General features: G+C 42.9%; 1 protein-coding gene across 5 annotated transcripts in view; it reads left to right on the top strand.

The window, feature by feature from the left end:
- Positions 1-23,509, top strand: part of LOC144499779 (uncharacterized) — a 107,965-nt gene that overhangs the window by 11,459 nt on the left and 72,997 nt on the right. For all 5 annotated transcript variants that reach the window (XR_013498896.1, XR_013498897.1, XR_013498895.1 and 2 more), the window contains exons 3-5: positions 4,596-4,720; positions 10,003-10,091; positions 10,535-10,611. Coding sequence is in view for 1 of the 5 variants with exons in the window: in XM_078222229.1 (XP_078078355.1) it covers positions 4,596-4,720; positions 10,003-10,091; positions 10,535-10,611 (291 nt within the window). In the remaining 4 variants the exon portion in view is untranslated. The remainder of the gene's footprint in view (positions 1-4,595; positions 4,721-10,002; positions 10,092-10,534; positions 10,612-23,509) is intronic.

The raw sequence follows: 23,509 nt of genomic DNA, 5'->3' as shown, positions 1-23,509 counted from the left end.
GAAGGGAATGGATGTTTAAAGTGGTGGATGGCTGCTTTGCTCTAGATGGTGTTGAGCTACAGTCATCCAGGCAAGTCGGCAGTATGTTGTCCCTCAACCTTCAGTCCCATGCCATAATATATTACATTTGGTTGAAAACTAACCTTTTCCAAAGCTGCCTCTTATCAGTTGGATGAAGTTCAAAAGAGATTTTTTTTAAAATGCAGTTTTATCAACTAAACTAGACCCCAATTTTCTATTTTGGCAATATTGTGAAGGTAAGATATTTTACTCCAGGCATGATTCTACTGACACACTGGGAAGCTTTTATCAAAACAAACTTTATTTAACAACGCAGTTTAATTATAACAAATCAAGTAGCATAGCAGCTTTAACAATTGTACAATACATAAACATGACCAGATACAATTGTTAACTGCTAACTTATCACTGAAGTCCAATCAAGCAATATAAGAACGTAACATAAGAAATAGGAGCAGGAGTAGGCCATCTAGCCCCTCGAGCCTGCCCCGCCATTCAATAAGATCATGGCTGATCTGAAGTGGATCAGTTCCACTTACCCGCCTGATCCCTATAACCCCTAATTCCCTTACCGATCAGGAATCCATCTATCCGTGATTTAAACAAATTTCACTTATAGACTCAAACCCATTATAATTAGCAAAACACAGGCAAACTTGCTTGTCGTTTAGGTTAACAGTCCTGGAGCTTTCAGAAAACCTCTGGAGAGAGGGACACCTGTTTCCTTCAACAAGTCCAGGCAGCAACTGCTTATATTTTAAAATGAAAATGAAACTGGTTTTCCTGCAAGCTTAGCTCCTCCCATTAATCTTTGTCCTTGTCAATCAACCTAATCAAAATCTTACATGAATCTGCATATCTAGTCTAAAATCCCAGGAGAGCCTAAATAAATAAAAGATCCATTAACTTTACAAAGTAACATATTCCTAACAAATCAGTTATTAGCCTGCATTCTTAGTATCTACTGCATGTTTCTCAGACCAATTGACTCCTGTAACAAAACACTGCCTCTTAAAGCAGCCCCACTTTACACATAAAATATGTCAAAATAGCACAGTACCATCACAATACTATTTTTTCAATGTGCTATTTTACTTGAAGCTATTGAGAACTTGAGCCCAAGCAAGGAATGCGTAAAAAGCTATCATTGATGTTGGGAGAATATCAATTTTTTAATGACCTGTCTGGGAAATCCATCAATAAATATACAAGATAAACTAAATCAGATCAGTTTTAAACCTTTGCCATCATGGGATGGAAAGTATCTGTCAATATAGGTCCCTAATCTGGTAAAATCGTTGATGTCTTATTTTACTCCACAAGAACTTGATTTTACCAATGAAATTGTTTTTGATTGAATAACTTCATTAATATTTTTATGTGAGCCTAAAATCTGTAGTGGATAAGTTGTTAGAAGGTATTCTGAGAGACAGGATGTACAGGCATTTAGAGTGGCAAAGACTGATTAGGGACAGTCAACATGGCTTTGTGAGTGGAAAATCACGTCTCACAAATTTGATTGAGTTTTTTGAAGGGATAACCAAGAAGGTAGATGAGGGCAGTGCAGTTGATGTTGTCTATATGGATTTTAGTAAGGCCTTTGACAAGGTACCAAATGATAGGTTGTTGTATAAGGTTAAATCTCATGGGATCCAGGGCGGATACAAAATTAGCTTGATGACAGAAGACAGAGGGTGGTTGTAGAGGGTTATTTTTCAAATTGGAGGCCTGTGACCAGCGGTGTGCTTCAGGGATCGGTGCTGGGTCCACTGTTATTTGTCATTTATATTCATGATTTGGATGAGAATTTAGGGGGCACGGTTAGTAAATTTGCAGTTGACTCCAAGATTGGTGGCATAGTGGATAGTGAAGAAGGTTATCTAGGATTGCAACGGTATCTTTCGGTATCTTTCTTGATCAATTAGGCCAGTGGGCTGATGAATAGCAGATGGAGTTTAATTTAAATAAATGTGAGGTGATGCATTTTGGTAGATCGAACCAGGGCAGGACTTACTCAGTTAATGTTAGGGCATTGGGGAGAGTTATAGAACAAAGAGATCTAGGGGTACAGGTTCATAGCTCCTTGAAAGTGGAGTCACAGGTGGACAGAGTGGTGAAGAAGGCATTCAGCATGCTTGGTTTCATTGGTCAGAACATTGAATACAGGAGTTGGGACTTCTTGTTGAAGTTGTACAAGACATTGGTAAGGCCACATTTGGAATACTGCGTTCAGTTCTGGTCACCCTATTATAGAAAGGATATTGTTAAACTAGAAAGAGTGCAGAAAAGATTTATGAGGATGCTACCGGGACTTGATGGTTTGAGTTATAAGGAGAGGCTGACTAGACTGGGACTTTTTTCACAGGAGTGTAGGAGGCTTAGGGGTGATCTTATTGAGGTCCACAAAATAACGAGGGGCATAGATCAGCTAGATAGTTAACATCTTTTCCCAAAGGTAGGGGAGTCTAAAACTAGAGGGCATAGGTTTCAGGTGAGAGGGGAGAGATACAAAAAGGTCCAGGGGGACATGTTTTTTCAATTGGAGGGTGGTGAGTGTCTGGAACAAGCTGCCAGAGGTAGTAGTAGAGGTGGGTACAATTTTGTCTTTTAAAAAGCATTCAGACAGTTAGATGGGTGCAGAGGGAAATGGACCAAATGCGAGCAATTGGTAGTAGCTTAGTGGTTTGAAACAAAGGGCGGCATGGACAAGTTGGGCCGAAGGGCCTATTTCCATGCTGTAAACCTCTATGACTCTATTTCAGCTTTGTTCAAAACCTTGGGTTTGACGTTAACATTTGACCAACATCTATCATGCTGTTATCGGTTTCAAAATGGTGACATAGACTGAAAGTTTATGATTTCCCATCATGTATAAATTGAAGGTTAGCATGTGGTAGGCTGACATAACTGCAGTGTTTTATCTCCTTGTGGTTTTTGAGCATTTGGATTTTCAAAATTGATTGAACGCATGCTGCAAAATGATTGGTTTATTTTGTGCATTATTCATTTAACTGTTACCTTTTTTAATCTGGAGAAATAAATTTAATGCAGAAATCACTAATCCGACAGATTGAGATAGGAGTCTTTAGTTCTGCTAACTTTTACCTTTTTCCATGAATTTATCTCAAAAATTGTTCAAGTAATTGTGGGTGGTACGGTGGCACAGTAGTTAACACTGCTGCCTCACAGCGCCAGGGACCCGGGTTCGATTCCTGGCTTGGGTCTGTGTGGGGTCCGCACATTCTTCCCACGTCTGTGGGTTTCCTCCGGGTGCTCCGGTTTCTTTCCACAGTCCAACGATGTGCGGGTTAGGTAGATTGGCAATACTAAATTGTCCCTTAGTGTCAGGGGGGTCTAGCTAGGGTAAATACACGGGATTAGGGCCTGGGTGGGATTGTAGACTCAATGGGCTGATGGCCTCCTTCTGCACTGCAGGACTCTATGAATTACTTGAGCTTTGATTACCATTTTGCGAGTTGGAGCTCAGTGTAACTTGGTGTATGTATTTGCAAATGTTGTTCACCCCTCCCACATTTTTCTGCTTCTCAACTTAATTTCCGTATCTCACAATATGTGTGGTACACTGCTGATGCTATTTTATATACAACAATTTTGGCTGCTTCGGACCTGCACTTGCAACCTCTGGTCTGGAATTGAATAGCACCTTCCAATATGCAAAGTTCTTCGACCAAATAAGTGTACGTGGCTGGTATCGCTGTTCTTTTAAAGGGCAGTTGCTTCACCTTGGCAATAGGTTAATATATGCTATGGTACTCCTGCCCTCCAAAACAGTCTGACTTCTGGCTTGTGAGAAAAACCGGAGAATATGCGCTTGTCTGTTTTTGAGCAAAATTGATTTTATTTTTGTTAATGCTATTTGTTGTAATGCTGGATTGTCTCTATGTCTTGGATTGTGAGATCCTTGTTTCTCATTTTTAAGACGATCGGACTTGGAAGGAATACACTAAAATTACCCCTGTACTAATTTACAGGTGGACCAATTGTTGTTTCAATCAGAATGGAACTTGGTGTTGGCATTGCAATTGTCGAAAAACATTATAAAGAAAGTATAGATTCTGGGTTGGTTAATTTACGTTGGGTATTTTTTATTACCATCTGTGGAAACCTGTAAGTAACTGAAAATATAATTATGATTGGTACTGAGCAACGATGCTTGAGACTGAGCAAGACAACAAATGTAGTAGATGGCATTCATATTTTGTAACATACTTGTCTAGATTTAATTTTTAAAATGCTTAAAAGAAAAAACAGTCACCTTGCTCGGTAACTTTTAGGATTCAAGAAACAGGTTCTGTATTCTTAGATAATGTTGGTAATTGCATGCATTGCTCTGAACTATTTTAACCCATAATTTTTGCTAAGATGCTTTGACATGATGTGAATACATTCATAATGGGTCTCTCACATCACTATGTTGCAAAAGATGAAGCTTTTTTTTTAAAAAAAATGTCTTTTTGATGGGTTAAGGTTACTGATTAAAAGTGCTATATGATTTTTTTTTCAAAAATAATTCAATTAGCAATGTAATCATTCTTGAGTATTTCTATTTGCAGATTGCTGTTAGGTCAAAATCCTAATGGTGTGGTGTTAAGCACAGATGATTATTTCTGTCGAAATGGAGGTTACTGGTTTGACCCCAGTTTCCTTGGAGAAGCGCATGAGTGGAATCAGAACAGAGGTATGAATTGTGTTTTGTTCATTGTCACTCTGGATACCTCTATCGGTTTGAATATTGTTTTTGTTTTGGTACATCTGATTGGAAAATCTCCAATAGATGTATATAGAAGCTGAACAGCCAGTTTCATGGATAATAAAGGACAAACTTTCATGCTTTATAGAATAGTTCTGAATGAGGAAAACATAGCTTGAGACAAATGAGTCATAAATAGCTGTAGTCTGAGTCCTTTAAAACTTAATGAGATGAAAACGCATGGCCATAAAGTAAAAAAGTAAGAATTTAAAAGTTCCCATAATTTATCAGTAGATTGAGAAGTAACGTTTAAACCAGTGAGGTTTACAGTAATAGAAAATTTCAGTGTTCATGGAATAAATGTACTTTTTTCTGATAGATTGTGGCACAATGATTTGCACTGCTGCCTCGCAGCTCCAGGGACCAGGGTTCGAATCCCGGCGTGGGTCATTGTCTGTGTGGAGTTTGCACGTTGTCCCCGTGTCTGTGTAGGTTTCCTCCGGGTGCTCCAGTTTTCTCCCATAGTCCAAAGGTGTGCGGGTTAGGTTGATTGGCCCTGCTAAATTGCCCCTTGGTGTCCCGGGATGTATATGTTAGCGGGATTAGCAGGGTAAATATGTGGGGTTTCGGGGATAGGGCCTGGGTGGGATTGTTGTCGAGGTTCCTTCGACAGCACCCTCTCAATCTATGACCTTTACCACCTTGACCCTTTTTCAGAGTACCTACACCACATTGACTGCAAGCGGTTCAAGAAGATGGCACACCACCACTTTCTCGAGGGCAATTGATACTGGCCTAGCTTGCGACACCCACGTCCTATTAAAAACATTTTTTAAAAGTGTGCACCTAGTGGCTTACAGGTCATGAAATATTGTGCATTTCTTTGCCATTGTCATAGTGGGTATCAAGCATAAATGTCAGAAAGAAGAGGTATTTTTTAAAAAAAAATAATTTGAGATAAATTATAGCTGTAGAAATTCAGGGATTTCTGAGGAAATCTCTGTGCACAATGTGACGTCTAAAGGTTCAGCTGACATGATTTGAGGGATAAAATGGAGGCCATAGAAAGATTTATGGTTGAGGATTTTGAAGCCTGGGGACTAATGGTTGGTGTAAGGTGGCAAGGGCTGGTGTGATAACTATGTTTGAGATTTTGCACAGTCTGAGTTAAAAGCAAATTACTGCAGATGCTGGAATCTGAAACCAGAAGAGAAAATGCTGGAAAATCTCAGCAGGTCTGGCAGCGTCTGCAAGGAGAGAAAAGAGCTGACGTTTCAAGTCCAGATGACCCTTTGTCAAAGCTAAAAGGCCAAATGGCAGAGAAGCTGAAATCAGAGGGTAAGCTGTGACAGATGAAGATGTGGGGGGAGAGGGGGGAGATGGGTGGGAGAGAAGTAAAATTGAGAAAAGGGGGGGAAAGGGAAGTGAAGAGGGAGAAAAGGTAAAAGGGGGGAGAGCGTCGGGGGAAAGAAAAATAAAGAAAAATAAAGAAATAAAAAGTAGAGAACAGTTAACAATTAAATAAAATGAAAACAAAGGGGTCGAGGTGACGTAGAGCTAATCATCCTTCTGGCCTTCTGATCTCAACATCGAAATCAACAATTTCAGATGATTAGCTCTACTGGTGCCTTTTCTGTATAAATCAATTTCTTTTTCACTGATCTCCTTCCGTAATCTGATAAGTACTCACTCTTGCCACTGACTGCTCAACAAGAGGAAATTGGCTCCTCTTTAGATTTTTTTGATTTGATTTATTATTGTCATATGTATTAGTATACAGTGAAAAGTATTGTTTCTTGCACGCTATACAGACAAAACAAACCATTCACAGAGAAGGAAAGGACAGAGTGCAGAATGTAGTGTTACAGTCATAGCTAGTGTTTAGAGAACATAATGCAAGGTAGGTGCATTCAAAAGTCTGATGGCAGCAGGGAAGAAGCTGTTCTTGAGTCAGTTGGTACATGTCCTCAGATTTTTGTATTTTTTTCCCAACAGAAGAAGGTGGAAGAGAGAATGTCCGGGGTGCATGGGGTCCTTAATTATCGTTGTTGCTTTTCCTAGGCAGCAGGACGTATAGACAGGGTCAGTGGGTGGGAGGCTGGTTTGAGTGATGGACTGGGATTCGTTCACAACCCTTCGTAGTTTCTTGCGGTCTTGGATAGAGCAGGAGCCATACCAAGCTGTGATACAACTAGAAATAATGCTTTCTATGGTGCATCTGTAAAAGTTGGTGAGCGTCGTAGTGGATATACCAAATTTCCTTAGTCTTCTGAGAAAGTAGAGGCATTGTAAAAATAAAGTTTTATTTATTATTCACAAGTTAGGCTTACATTAACACCGCAATGAAGTCACTGTGAAATTCCCCTAGTCGCCACAGTCAGCGCCTGTTCGGGTCAATGCACCTAACCAGCACGTCTTTCAGAATGTGGGAGGAAACCGAAGCACCCGGAGGAAACCCGTACAGACACGGGGAGAATGTGCAAACTCCACACAGACAATGACCCAAGCCGGGAATCGAACCCGGGTCCCTGGCGCTGTGAAGCAGCAGTGCTAACCACTGTGCTACTGTGCCGCCCTGTTGGTGGACTTTTTTAACTATCGTGTCGGCATGTGGGGACCAGGATATGTTGTTGGTGATTTGAACAGCTAAAAACTTGATGTTCTCCACCATTTCTGCTTCGTCCCCATTAATGTAGACGGGCATGTCCTCCACCACGCTTCCTGAAGTCGATGACTATCTCCATCGTTTTGTTAACATTGAGAGATTATTGTCATCGCACCAGTTCACCAGATTCTCTATCTCTTTCCTGTACTCGGTCTCGTCATTGTTTGAGATCCGACCCACTACTGTGGTGTCATCAGCAAACTTAAAAATTGAGTTGGAGGGGAATTTGACCACATCGTAGGTGTATAAGGAGTATAGTAGGGGCTGAGGACACAGCCTTGTGGGGCACTGGTGTTGAGGATGATTGTGGAGGAGGTGTTGTTGCCTATCCTTACTGATTGTGGTCTGTGGGCTAGAACGTTGAGGATCCAGTTGCAGAGGAAGGAGCCGAGCCCCAGGCCACGAAGTCTGGAGATGAGATGAGTAGGAATAATGGTGTTGAAGGCTGAACTGTAGTCGATAAATAGGAATCTAACATAGGTGTCTGTTATCTAGGTGTTCCAGGGTTGAGTGCAGGGCCGAGGAGATGGTGTCTGCTGTGGACCTGTTGCGGCGGTAGGTGAACTGTAGTGGATCCAGGCAATCTGAGAGGCCGGAATTGACTCATGCCATGACTAGACTTTTGAAGCACTTCATAATGATGGATGTCAGAGCACTAGACGATAGTCATTAAGGCACGCTGCTTGGCTTTTCTTTGGTACTGGGATGATGGTCATCGTCTTGAAACAGATAGGGACCTCAGATTGTTGTAAAGAGAAGTTGAAGATGTCTACGAATACCTATGCCAGCTGATTGGTGCAGGATCTGAGTTTTCGTCTGGGTACCCCATGTGGGCCAGCCGTTTTCCATGGATTGACCTTTGAGAGGGCTGCTCTCACATCTGTAATGGTGACCTTGGATACAGGTTCATCCGAGGCTTCCGGGGTGGGGGACATGCTCTCGCTGATCTCATGCTCAAAACGGGCATAGAATGCATTGAGTACATCAGGGAGGGGTGTCGTCTTGATCACTACCAAACCTCTTAATCTTAAAAACCTGAGTTTTAAACCCCAGCCCCAGTTTTTTCTAGTTTCATCTCTCTCTCACCTCACCTTGACCATATGATCCATCCCCCAGCTCCTTTGACCCTATTTCCACAAAATTGAGGTCCGTTCAACTTTGCTACCCTGCCTCTCCTGTTCACTGATGTGATATTAGTAGAGGGAGCAGTTGAAATATCATGCAGTGTCATCAACTTTGAGGGAAATATTTCTGGAACATAGGGTGCACTGGATTGATGCACAAAGGCTTTAATAAGGCACAGTTTTAAAAATTTGTTCACTCATGGGATGTGGGTGCTGCCAGCAAGGCCAATGTTTATTACCCTTGAAGGTCATGGTGGTGAGCGACCTTCTTAAACTGCTGCAGTCCATCATAACTGTTCTTAATGCAACTGACAGCTTGCATAGTCATTTCAGTTACAGTCAAATGCACTCCTGTGGGTCTGGCCTAAAATATCGGCCAGACCAGATAAGGACAACAATTTCCCTTGCCGAGTGAACCAATAATCTGGTAGTTTCAAGTTCGATTTGTTGACAACTGGCTTTTTATTCCAGATTTATTTCATTAACTGAATTTAAATTCTCAAACTGCCATGGGGGATTTGAACTCTGGTTTCCAGATTATTCATTCAAAGTAGTCCTTTGGATTACTTATCCACTAAAATAAACGCTACTGTATTTGTCAGGATGAAAAATTGTTGCTATTCTTCACATCCGGGTCATTTTTAGCCTCTCTGAAGGCAAAGAATAATAAAGAATTGTTAGATGTGTGGAATGGATGCCCTTGATTCCATTTTGAGATATCTGAATTACTGGGCTGCAACCTGGATTGAATTTTGAATAGTTAATAATGAAGGATGAGGTATTTATCTTTTATTTTCTCCTTCGAGGTGTGACCTAACAACCTCTTCCATCTATGTAGGTCTGTATGTGCAGTAAGAGTTTTAACAACACCAGGTTAAAGTCCAACAGGTTTATTTGGTAGCAAATACCATGGTCTGTATGTGAACAGGCCTTGGGGACGTGAAGTTTCTTTTATGGTGGTCAGAGGATTCCCAAATTAGGTGGTGCATGAGGTGGTTGTGGGAAGACCGCAATGTGTTTTGAGCACCCAATTAGGGGCAATCACTTATGATTTATTGTTGCAGAGCTACCAGGGAAGTATGGAGATCTCCAAGCAGATGATTTAGCATGGCAATGGTATAGTGTCGGGTGAAACTTGGCAAAGATCTGAATTCAGTTAATAGCAAATCAGAAGTATGGACAATACCTTTAACTTGATTCATTCGCTTCCTAACTAAATTTCAAGTTCAAGGTTTGCATTGAAAAAACAATCATGGGTTGTTGGATGAAAAATGCATAGTAGATGATAAAATATTATTGAAAGGCTGTGTGGAAATACTGGTAAATACCATAAGCGTGAGAAAGTAGTGACGATAGGGAGAAACAAAAGTGTTTTAGTGCATTAGAGATTGTGTTTTACGTAAATAGAAATCCACGACAGAGTTGTAAGTAAATTGTATTTTGGACACAACACTGAATGTGATCATATTCTTCTTTAACAGCTAAACAGTCGATGGATGAAGGCAGGTCACCTATAATAATAGATAATACAAATATCCAGGCTTGGGAAATGAAACCATATGCACAAATGGTAAGTTCTATGTGTACTTTGTGTGGAAAGTGCTAGAAAGAGGTGACTATAGTCTCTTCATGGAAATCAAATGAGCACTTTTAAAGAAAGGAAGCATCTTTCTTCTAAATAACTTAAATTCTTAAATGTTTGCATATTAAGGTTGACTTACACTACATGTACCTTGTAACTGATTCATAGGTGGAGGTAGTGTAAAGTATCTGCACCAGCTTCAGCTTTCACCGGCTGGAATTTGTCAGTTCAAATTATTTGTATTCATTTCATTAAGGCGACTTTTTATGTTGTAAATAAAACTCCAGAATCATTCAGTTCTAGCTTCAATGCAGTTGCCATTCAAAACATTCAGTCTATAAATTATGTTTGAATCTGGAATTGCTGTGCCTAAACAATTATTCATCTATGAAATGCTTAATTGTGGTGCTAATGACTGTTACTTTGCACAGGCTGTGGAACGATGTTACAGAGTGAGTTTTCGGGAGCCAGAAACCTGGTGGAAATTTAATGTTCTGGAACTGGAAAAGTAAGTTTTAGTTTTCTTTTTAAACTGGAATTACTCCCTTGTTATTAAATATTTCTGACATGACTTGAAAATAAATTTCCATATGCCACACACCATAAATGATAACTGAAGAAACGCTTGCAATGAGCTATTGAAAAAATTGGATCTGTTTCTAAGGTTTGCTGGGCATAGCATACATGTTTTTTTAAAGCAAGCATACATGTCAGACATGCTGCAATGCACAGTAGGCGGAAAGGTAAACCAGAAATAGAAAGCTTTTAAATTGTAGCACTTATATTAAAGACATATTACGTATGATCTTTCTTTGTTCAAACTTGTGCCTTCTAATGCATTGGGCAGAATTTTCTATTACATTGGTTATGTGTCATTTCGAGTGAGGGAAAATTGGAGATATATCTCGCCTATCTTTAGATACTTGGTGTCGCTGTCTGTCGCCGATTCATCCTGGTATCACTTGAGCTCTTCATTCAGGGGACGCTCCAAATAAACGCCTTTCCAGCACTGCCCAACATCTGCTCAAGGTCCTATCAGGAGGATGGCTGTGAGGAAGACAAAAACAAGGTTCTCCGAGGGAGCAGTGATCAGAATGCTGGATGAGGTGGAGCAGAGGTGGGACCTCCTTTTCCCATGAAGTGCACAGAAGACCAATGAGCAAGGTCCGCAACCTGGCATGGCAGGTAGTGGCAGCACTGGTAAGTGCAAGCTCATTGTATGAGTAGACAGGAATCCAGTGCAGAAAGATGATGAGTGACCTGCTTCATGCAGCCACTCTTCCCATTTTCTCAACATCTACCCAGTCACACACCCATCACTTATACTGGGAGTTCACTCACTGCCACCTCACAGTGTCCTCCTCCTTGTCTCCCCTGTGGCTCCTCCATATCGTATTCCAGTTCCCACTCACCAACCACACATGCAAGGGATCCTTAACATCTGACCCGACATGCATTCTGTTTACACTTGCCCCATCTGTCTCCTTGCAGGACAAGCTGGCTCACAATAGAAAGAAGAGGGCACAAGCACATGCAGTTATGCTGGAGCTGAAAATCCTCACTCCATTTGAGGACAGAGTCCAAGAACTTGCCGGGAGAAACAAGATTTCTCCTGCATCTAACTCGCCAGCCTCATGTAGGTCCTGTTTCTCCTATCCTTCCGCCCCTGCCGTGCAGGAATGCCTTCTCCCTTTCCTGCAGGTAAATCAGCCGAGTAGGGCACAGGAGACCATTGAGGAGAGTAGTTCTGTCGGCGAGTTTTTGGATGTTTGCATAGAAGAGGCATCACTGCTGTCAACCACACCTTCCACTATGGCAGACGTGCACTTTGGTAGTGTTACAGATTTGAAGTGGTTGCATCTCTGCTGGTATAACATCACGTGACGTCGCAGAGGGATTCGCAGGCTTTTGAGACTCTTCTATCTTGGACCTGGAACAATACATCCGAAATAAACCTGCATTGCGTTTGACTTAAACCCACAAATGTGGCAATTCATTACCTTTCTCTTTGCTGTAATTCCTGGTCAATACCTAACAAAGGGGAAACTTGCAACAAGAGCTCGAGAAAAGAAAAATTTCAACTGGATTTGAAGAAAAAATCCAGCACTTCGGATTGAATAGACGATTGAAGACAAGGAAAAGAAACCTCGGATGCACTGCAATAAGGTTTAGAAAAAGAACTGAGTAAGCAAGAAACAAAGGCGAAACTTACTTACCATTAAATAAAGAAATGTGCTGTGGGAAAGGAGACTCTCAGGATGGAAAAACAGTGAGAGATTTTAAAGATGCTATTACTTGGAGCAAAATGCAAAAGAAAATTGTTGCATTGTTCGATAGTGTGATCTTATGTATGAGGAAGAGGAGGAAATTGAAGAAAGTACAAAACCTGTGTTCTCCAAGGCGGCCTTCACGACACACAACAACGCAGAATCGCTGAGCAGAGACTGATAACCAAGTTCCGCACACATGAGGACAGCCTCAACCGGGAATCTTGGGTTCATGTCACACTATCTGTAACCCCCACAACTTGCAGAGGCTTGCAAAATCTCACTAACTGCCCTGGCTGGAGACAATACTCATCTCTTTAACCTGTGCTTAACCCTCTCTCCGCTCGCATTGTCTGTACCTTTAAGACTTGATTACCTGTAAAGACTCTCATTCCAACCATTATTTTGTAAATTGAGTTAGTCTTTATATGCCCTGTTTGTGAACAGAACTCCCACTCACCTGATGAAGTGGCAGCGCTCCGAAAGCTTGTGGCTTGTGCTACCAAATAAACCTGTTGGACTTTAACCTGGTGTTGTGAGACTTCTTAATGTGTAAAACAGGCATGGCACTGGACAAAAGAATGTGAAATAGAAGAGGTAAAAGGTGGATCAAACGTCTGAGCTATTGGTCCACTTCAATCCTAAGATACAATTTGCGACACATTGCCCTACAGGGTAAGCACAGTCGTCTCACACATCATGCACTTGGGAGAAGAGTGACTGATAGCCTTCACTTCACAAACACTTAGTAACGCAGAAATGAATTATGCTCAGCTGGAAAAAGAAGCTTTATTATATTCGGATTATAAGATTCTACCTTTTATTGACTTCATTTTACACTTTTGACACATCACTTGCCCTTGATGACAATCTTTTGGGTATTCCTCAATGTTACAGGTATTCCTCCTTTTGCAGCTTGTAATTTACAGAGATTATCTTTGACATTATTAGCACACACCTGCAATATTAAATATCGTCAATTGGAGCAATCTGCGAACACTGATGCTTTGTCAAGATTGCCATTACAAATCAAACAAGAACCTGAAGAAAATTACTTCAACATCCTATATTTCTCAAGTGGATAGTATACCTATGACTTCATCTCAAGATCAGAGACACACAAGAACTGATCCAGTAATAGGGAATGTTATGGCTATGGTCCTAAAAGAAACATTGACAGAAGTGCAAAGTTTGACCATTTGATGCCACATGATACTTCAGAAATTGTCGAACGACAACAAAAAGCACAGATTATCATGAGAACAGAACCCTATAAAGAAATAATTTACTCAGGAGAGCAAGAAGTACACTACAAATGAAAAATGGGTACCTGCCATTATCCTAGCAAAAATGGATCTAATATCTTACACAGTACAGATGGATGATGAGAGAGTTTGGCCACGTCATACTGACCAGATACTAGCCTCATGAAGTGAAATCACTGTAGCTTCACTGGAAATACTTGCATTAGAAATGCGAAGTAGTGATACCTCTGAACAGAGACTAACCACAAAGACAAATCCAGAATCTTCAACATCAATGGAAAATGACACCAAAATAGTTTCACATGAAGTATTACAAATAGAAAATGAGGACACTTCAAAGGTCACGAGTAGCCAAATTCCAGAGCATTGAATACAACCCAAAAGATATGGATGTCTTGTTAATTATATATGGGAAGCAATGATCCAAAATAATACATCCACTGTTTATTGGGTCTGTTATTGAAACATTAAGAAAGGTTGTCGTCTGGGGACTAAAGAAGTAAAAGGGGAGAGATGTTCTGTGTTTAAAGTGGTTGCATCTCTTCTGGTATAACCTCTGGTGACCTGTCGTGATGTAAGCAGAGGGATTTGCAGGCTTTTGAGGCTCTTCGATCTTGAACTTGGAACAAACAACATCTCCTAAATTGTGACCCTGCATTGTGTTAAAACCCATAGGTGTGGCATCTCATTACTTTTTTCTTTGCTGTAATTCCCAGTCAATATGTGACAAGTGGGAATAATTAGTAGGTAAGGCTTCTGGGACACTCACTGGTGAGCACCTCACTTCTGATGATCCACAGCAGGAGGAGGCAAGGATGTCCCAGGATCTGGCATTCCGAGAACTGCTGGAGGCCAGAACTCTGCCGAGCCCCAGTCAGATTATGTACCCCTGGACTTGTCATCCCTCAGCTGCTGGAGCTACAAAGGCAGTGTCGCGAACATCAGGAAGGGATGCCATCTACACGCCTTGGGTTGCAAGGCCAATTGGAGAATGCCCAATGCCTTATGCCCAAGCAGATGGTGCTGGCACTGTGAGGCAACAAGGCCAACACTGTGAGGGTCGTGTCTGCAGTGGAGACCTTGGTGCAGGACGTTCACGCCATAGCACAGGATGTCAACACCACAGGGCATGAACGCCATGTTTCAGGGCATGAACTGCACGGTGCAGGCACTTGTGGGCATCCATGAGTGCCAATGTCAGAAGATGGTGGGGCTTATGGATCTCACTCCAGCTGAACCTCTAGCCCATGAAGGAACCCAGGGACCCTTGAGCACCCATAGGGAGAAGGATCAGCTGATGCGAAATCCTTGGCCTTCCATTCAAGGGACCTGGGGGTGTCCCGCCCATCTGACTCCCCTCTTCCCTCTTCTTATGACACGACACAGCTACAGCCCTCCACGCCCATGTTGCCCGAAAGCAGGCTGGGATCCTCCAGATCTCAGTCCTCCAGAAAATGCCCACCACGGTCGCAACAGGGCACGGCAGACAGCAGGGCATCTCCACTCAGCTGTAGATCCTGGGGAAATACCAAGACATAGGGGCAGGATTAGGAAGGTAGAGAAACCATGCTATCACATCGTGGGCATGGATGGTGTTGGGCACTTTTACATCTTGAGCACTTATGACAGTATGTGTGCACCAATGGTATGTATTAAAAATCACTTATTTCACACTCTTTTTGCCTCCCCCCGTCATTTACTTGCTGCATGCCCTGCTATCTGTAATGTAAAGGCTGAATACCCACTAATGCCACCACCTCCATCCCCTCTGTGCAAACATGTCAGCTGATTGGTTGGCCTCCCCTCACACTGACAGGACAAAGTAATCTGAGTGACGTCCTGCTAACGAGGACCCCACCCTTTTGGGAGTTCATGAGCTGTCTTAGCCAGGCAGGAGTCAGACATTCGCAGTCGATCTTTGAGGAGCAATGCTCTGTCCTCCTGCATCATATGGACCATGGGCAACTGCACCTTTCCCATGGCAGAAGCAATATCAGAGCTGTGATTGTGCTGCCATCCCCCATGATGTGACCTCAATGCACACCCAAGCCTGGTCATTATTGAAGTGAGAAGCTATCAAGGCATGCTGAGCTCTCCTCCCCATTTGGGCCTTTGCCATCGCTGAACAACCTTCCTCTGCCTCTGTCTGGCATTCCCCCTCAGCGCCCTCCACGACAACCTCACCAGAGAAGATATGCCTCTTGGTCCATCTCCTCGGCCCATTGCAGTGCCAGGATGTGGAGGGTGCAGCATACCACTATGTTGCGTGAAGCCTTCTGGGGGCTAAACTGAAGGACTTCACCTGACCAGTCCAGGCACTGGAACCAAATGTTCAGGATGCCGATCATCTCCTGTGCCAAAGCACAAGTAGCAGCATGAACCTCATTGTAACTGATCTCTGGCTTTCGCAGAGGCATCATCAGCCACGTCCTGAGGGGGTACCCCTTGTCCTCAAGGAGCCATCCCTGTAGCTGCTGAGCTCCCTCAAATACCTCTGGTATTTTAGAGCAGCCAAGGAAGTAGCTGTCGTGGATGCTTCCTGGGAACTTGGCACACACCTGCAGGATGTATTTGGCATGCTCACAGATGACTGGACGTTCAGGGAGTGGAAGGCATTGCGGTTTATGATGGCAAACCTTGATGTCTAAAGGAATGGTGAACTGCATGCATGCAGTCCATGGCTCCTTGGACTTGTGGGAAGCCAGCTATGCGGGCAAACTTCATGGCTCTGGTATCCTGGCAAGCATTGTCCCAGTCAAAATTAATGTAGTTAAGTGCCCTTGTGAAGAGCACATTGGTGACTTCCCAAATGCACTTTTATGCAGAGGCCTGGGAGATGTCACAAAGGTCACCAGCGGAGCCCTGAAAGGAGCCACTTGCATAGAAACATATGGCAGCTCTGCTACTGGATCCTGAACTTCCTAACCCTCAGACCACAATCAGTAAGGATAGGCAACAACAACACCTCCATGATCATCCTCAACACCGGTGCCCCACAAGGCTCTCAGCCCCCTACTATGCTCCTTGAACACCTATGACTGGCCAAATTCCCCTCCAACTCAATTTTCAAGTTTGCTGACAACGCCATCGTAGTGGGTCGGATCGCAAACAGTGACGAGACAGAGTACAGGAATGAGGTAGAGAATCAGATGAACTGGTGCGGTGACAATAATCTCTCTCAATGTCAACAAAATGAAGGAGATTGTTATCAACTTCAGGAAGCGTAGTGGAGAACATGTCCCTGTCGACATCAACGGGGACAAAGTAGAAATGGTCGAGAGCTTCATGTTTTTAGGTGTCCAGATCGCCAACAACCTGTCCTGGTTCCCCCATGCTGACATTATAGTTAGGAAAGCCCACCAACGCCTCTACCTTCTCAAAAAACTAAGGAAATTTGGCATGTCAGCTACAACTCTCTTCAACTTTTACAGATGCACCATAGAAAGCATTCTTTCTGGTTGTATCACAGCTTGGTATGGTTCCTGCTGTGCCCAAGACCGCAAGGAACTACAAAAGGTCGTGAATGTAGCCCAATCCATCACGCAAACCAGCCTCCCATCCATTGACTCTGTCTACACTTGCTGCTGCCTCGGCAAAGCAGCCGGCATAATTAAGGACCTCATGCACCCCGGACATTCTCTCTTCCACCTTCCGTCGGGAAAAAGATACACAAGTCTGAGGTCACATACCAACCAACTCGAACAGCTTCTTCCCTGCTGCCATCAGACTTTTGAATGGACTTACCTTGCATTAAGTTGATCTTTCTCTACACCCTAGCAATGACTAACAGTACATTCTGCACTCTCTTGTCTCCTTCTCTATGAACGGTATGCTTTGTATAGCACGCAAGAAACAATACTATTCACTGTATACTAATAGATATATCAAATCAAACCTTCAGGGCAACAGGTATTGGGTAGTTTCTGAGGCTGGGTGGCGCCAACTCATGCAGAACGTGGCAAAGGTGAGTGATAATGTATGTGCCTGGAAACCTGGAGTATCCTCCTGCATTGGTTCTCACCTTGCGGTATGTTATCTGCCATTAGTAGATTCTGGCCCGGTGATATCGCCTCCAAGCGACCTCTCCCTGTGCTGCAGTCTCTGGCAGTTGAGTAGGTCTTGCCACCCCTGCTCCAACTTGAGGGGCCGCACATTGACACTGGTGTCATCTTTCCTGCCTCACAGCTCGTCAAACTCCACAGGCTTCTTGATCGTATCTGTTCAATAACTGAAAAGGTGTGAGTGACAATTGAGGATTTCTGTCCGTGCGCTTACCCCATGCCCATCTAACCCCTGGAACATTCTCCCCATGGTCAGTCACTGCTGTGCTTCTTAATGAGCTCCACTCCTTTACTATCTCTTATACTGGCCAAGACCCGACACAGTCCCCACCCTAATACGCATGATAAATGAACATCTACCTCCGAGCCCCTCTTTAGCCCTAGGGTTTCTCAAAGGCCAAACTCATGAGGCCAGTGGGTTAACTGCAGGACCCTGTGTGCAGGCCTTCCCACCTCACCTAGAAACATAGCCTTTGCCTCCACTTGTTGGGGGTTCCAACAATCCCCCAGGATCAGGACTTCCTCTCAGGCCTCCACTCAAAAGGAGCAACCTCCCCTGAACTGGGGAGGCTGGGGAGGCAGGGCAGCCTGCTAATGAGAAGTTAATGCTTTGAATTGAGGTTCCTGATCTTCCGGGGCGGGAGCCTCATTACGTCACTGGCGGGGAAAATATCAAATAAAGGTCTCGCCAGTGAGAATCTCATTTTTTTGAGCCTCTACTTTGGGCGCATGTCACCGTTTGCGCTCTTGGCGAATGTGCGTGCAAAATCCTAACCAAGGAAGAGTGGCCATTTGGTGTTTGATTTGTGTTCCATTCTTTCCATTTATGTTATTGGTGTTGAAATTGTGATATCTAAAGGATCTATGCTGCTAAATTACCTGCACACTAAGGGTATTAATAAGGTATCAAACTGGCGGAACCCCATAGTGTTTTGGACCAAACGGATTTGAGGAAAATATGCAGTTACTACTTGATTATTTCTACTAAAAACATACAAATGTTTTTTTCTGGAACAGAATTCTTTTCATAGTTAATTAATCCTGTTCACAGTGGCTGCAGAGGTGAATTTAGAATTTGCTTTCTCAGGTAATCAAAACATTATTTTTAAAGTTGTGGTTTAATTTGTTAATTAGTGTCTGTTTATGGATATCATTGCATACTGGTCATTTTAAAGGATTAGTGATCCAAATAACTTGAATTCATATCCCATCATGGCAGTTTATACAGTTGAATTTGAAAAATCCAGAGATGATAATGTAAAAAATAAAAGTAAAATTTATTTATTCGTCATAAGTAAGGTTTTACATTAACACTGCAGTGAAGTTAAAGTGAAATTTCCCAGTAATTGAATGTTTTAATCCCATTGGTAAGATGTTCCAGTACAGCCAGAGTACAAGTGTCTGCCCAACTTTGTAGAAAACTAGAGGTACATCCTGTTTACAAAATTCAGGACAAATGTAGCTGCGCCAATCACTATTTAATCGGCCAATTCCCAATCACAAACAAAATGAAGGCAACAGTCATCAATTGTACTATCAAATGGCACTTGATCACCGATAATCAATGCTCAGTTTGAGTTCCAAACCTCATTTCAACCTTGATCAAAACATGAACTAGAGATTAGATGAAAGTGATTTCCCTTGACAGCATTAAATCAAACATAGTATCAAGGAGCCCTAGAAAAAAATGAAGTAATTGGGATTTTGGAGGAGATGCAGGTGTGGCACTTTCCAGAGGCTGGCATTGGCAAATGGAATTCAATCCAGAAAAGTGTGAGGTATTGCACTTGGGGAGGGGTACACCACGAAAGGTAGGAGCCTGGAAAGTACTGAAGATCAGAAGGACCTTGGAGTGCATATCCACCGATCCCTGAAGGTGGCAGAGCAGGTAGATAAGGTGGGATATGTGCCTTTATTAACTGAGGCACATGCCCCCCAAGATACAAGAGCAGGGAGGTCACACTGGAACTGTATAAAACGTCGGTTAAGTCACAACTGGAGCACTGCATGCAGTCCTGATCACCACATTATAGATAGGATGTGATTGCCCTGAAGAGGGTGAAGAGGAGATTTACCAGGATGCTGCCTGAACTGCAGGGTCTGAGCAATGAAGCAAGATTGAGTTGGCGGTTGAGGGGGGAACCTGAGTTGTATAAGATTATGAGGGACATAGGGTCAATAGGAAAGCGCTTCCTCCATTAGTCGGAGGGTTAATAACCCATGGGCATAGATTTAAGTAAGAGGTAAAAAGCTAAGAGGGGAGTTGAGGAGAAACTTTTTCACTAAGAGGGTGGTGGGAGTCTGGAACTCACTGCCTGAAAAGGGTGATTGAATCAGAAACACTCATAGCATTTAAAAAATATTTAGATATTCACTTGCACTGCTTTAACCTTCAGAGCTATGGGACGAGCACTGACTGGAAAGTGGGATTAGTGTAGTCAGATCTTTGCTGACTGGCATGGACACAATAGGTAATAGACTTCTGAGCTATTACCTTATCAAATGAATAAAGTTAACTACATCTATACCTGCAATTCCCAGCAAGTGTGTTGTGGAGAACTTTTCCATATATATTACTGTGATTGTCAGTGCAACTTGAAGCAAGTCATTCCTTGAGCTGCAACAGGACACGACCTTTCAATTTTAGGTTTTCAACTGAAAAAAACAATTTGTATCTTTTGGGGGGTTGGGAGAGAGGTTTTTGAGTGGAAAAAATGGAGGGAACACCACAGGGAAATGATTACAGCTTTACTTTGTTTATACTGAGAACTCAATAGCAATGACTGTTAACCTTGAGGTTTTTATTCAAGCACCATCTTGTGTGTTTATGTTGGTAATTATCACTGTTTTTCCAAATGATTTGAAGTGATCTGAATCCTGACCTGTAATTTCTTGGCTACCCAGTGTCAAATTTGGGGGTTACCCCATAGAGTTGCTGGGGAATCCCTTTGGGAAGTTCCCAGGTAAATGTTTATGCAGCAATTGCCCAGAGGCGCTAACTTCCACTGTTATTGCTTGAGTTCATTTTTTGGTTCATATAACCTCCCATTGATTCTGGTCTTTTCTTCCTTAATCTTCTCTGAAACCTGGGCTTGGAATTGATTTTTCTTGCCAAAGCCATCCCTGTCAAATTAAGGGATTTGCATTTGATATTACACTTGGCATGTTTGCATGGGATAATCCCCTGGCATGATCAAGATTCTCTCAGTGCAGTTAGCACTTTAATCTTTGGATTATAACAGTTTTTTAGTTTAATATTTTCCGCAAACCATCGCAGAAGAAGCTGGTATCTGAATTTAAAAATCTTTGTATTAAGATTTCACAGGAAAATCTATTTTCAATTACTTCGGAGAGAGATTGCTAAGGAGGTGGAACATGTTTCATTAATTTACATTTGGAATCTTAAAGAAAACAATGATTCTTTGCAATCATATTCATCTGAACACTCAAACTTCAACAGTATTTGAGTTTCTCTTTCTAAAAATGATTTCGAGACCAGTTGGGGAGAAGTTTATGTAGATAACATTTTGCCAAGGAACCAATGTTAATGTTTTTTACTTGATTATGGCAAAAATTAAAATGCACCATAAACAAAAAGTTTTATTTCCCTGTTATTTAATTCATACAGGCTGTTAAAACCACTCTTGTATACAGAAATACCTGAGTTTATCTCATATGCAATGGCTGAGGAAAAGATGAATGCGTGATGTGAAATGTACTTTTAAGACAGACCCAAGAGTGTACGCTCAAATTGTATTTAGTATTGTGTTACCTCACTCACCCCCCAGGTTTTCCTGGCTGCTTTGTTCTGTTTTCCAATTCCTTTCTTTCCTGCTCTTGCCAGGCTCAAATAGGTTGAGTCCTGATGAAAGGTAATAAAGCCGGAACGTCAATTTTGTTTCTCCCTCCACCGATACCGTCATCCTTGCTGATAATTTCCAGCATTTTGTAGTTTATTTCTAATTTCCAGCGTCCACAATATTATTGCCTTTGTCTAGCTCTTAGATCCTATCGCTGGCTATCCTTCAGAATGTTTTATAAATGTAGCATTGCTCTTTACTCTTTAGTCAAGCAGTCTTGTAACTGCTCGCTTGGTCTAGTTTCAAGTGTTGTTACATTTGGCCTTGCTGCTGCTTCTAGAGATCCATCAAAGATGCCAAAAGACAGTACCAGACCAAGCTAGAGTCCCAAGCTAGCCACACCGACCCCTGCCGACTATGGCAAGGTCTGCAAGACATAACAGGCTACAAGATGAAGGCATGTAAAATCTCCAGCTCCAACGCACCCCTCCCTGCTGAGCTCAATGCATTCTACGCCCGTTTTGAGCAAGAAGTCAGCAAGAGCATGCCCTCCACCTTGGAAACCCTGGATGAACCTGTATCTGGGGTCGCCATTGCAGATGTCAGTGCAGCTTTCTTGAAGGTCAACCCATGGAAAGCAACTGGTCCAGATCGGGTACCCGGACGAGCACTCAGATCCTACGCGGATCAGCTGGCAGAGGTATTCACAGACATCTTCAACCTCTCTTTACCCAGCACTCTGAGGTCCCTATCTGCCTCAAGAAGACGACCATCATCCCGGTACCTAAGAAAAACCAAGCAATGTGCCTTGATGACTATCGGCTGGTGGCTCTGACATCCATCATTAAGTGCTTCGAAAGGTTAGTCATGGCACAAATCAATTCCAGCCTCCCGGACTACCTGGATCCACTACAGTTTGCCTACTGCCGCAACAGGTCCACAGCAGACACCATTTCCCTGGCCCTGCACTCAACCCTGGAACACCTAGATAACAAGGACACCTATGTCAGACTTCTATTTATTGACTACAGCTCAACCTTCAACACTATTATTCCCACGAAACTCATCTCCAAACTCCGTGGCCTAGGCCTCAGCACCTCCCTCTGCGACTGGATCCTGAACTTCCTAACTCTCAGACCATAATCAGTAAGGATAGGCAACAACACCTCCTCCACGATCATCCTCAACACCGGTGCCCCACAAGGCTGTGTTCTCAGCCCCCTACTTTTCTCCTTGTACTCATCATAGAAATCATAGAAACCCAACAGTGCAGAAGGAGGCCATTCGGCCCATCGAGTCTGTACCGACCACAATCCCACCCAGGCCCTACCCCTACATATTTACCCGCTAATCCCTCTAACCTACTGCATCTCAGGACTCTATAAGGGGCAATTTTGAACCTGGCCAATCAACCTAACCCGCACATCTTTGGACTGTGGGAGGAAACCGGAGCGCCTGGAGGAAACCCACGCAGACACAAGGAGAATGTGCAAACTCCACACAGACAGTGACCCGAGCCGGGAATCGAACCCGGGACCCTGGAGCTGTGAAGCAGCAGTGCTAACCACTGTGCTACCGTGCCGCCATGACTGTGCGGCCAAATTCCCCTCCAATTCGATTTTCAAGTTTGCTGTCGACACTCAAACAATGATGAGACAGAGTACAGGAATGAGATAGAGAATCTGGTGAACTGGTGAGGCAACAATAATCTCTACCTCAATGTCAACAAAACGAAGGAGATTATCATCAACTTCAGGAAGCATAAAGGAGAACATGCCCCTGTCTACATCAATGGGGACGAAGTGGAAAGGGTCGAGAGCTTCATGTTTTTAGGTGTCCAGATCACCACCAACCTGTCCTGGTCCCCCCCCATGCCGACCCTATGTTTGAGAAAGCCTACCAATTCAGAAGACTAAGGAAATTTGGCATGTCAGCTACGACTCTCACCAACTTTTACAGATGCATCATTGAAAGCATTCTTTCTGGTTGTATCACAGCTTGGTATGGCTCCTG

The sequence above is a fragment of the Mustelus asterias genome, chromosome 10 (assembly GCF_964213995.1).
Source record: "Mustelus asterias chromosome 10, sMusAst1.hap1.1, whole genome shotgun sequence".
NCBI lineage: Eukaryota > Metazoa > Chordata > Chondrichthyes > Carcharhiniformes > Triakidae > Mustelus > Mustelus asterias.
The sequence above is the reverse complement of the archived record's forward strand: the minus strand, read 5'-3'. Positions and strand labels throughout refer to the sequence as shown.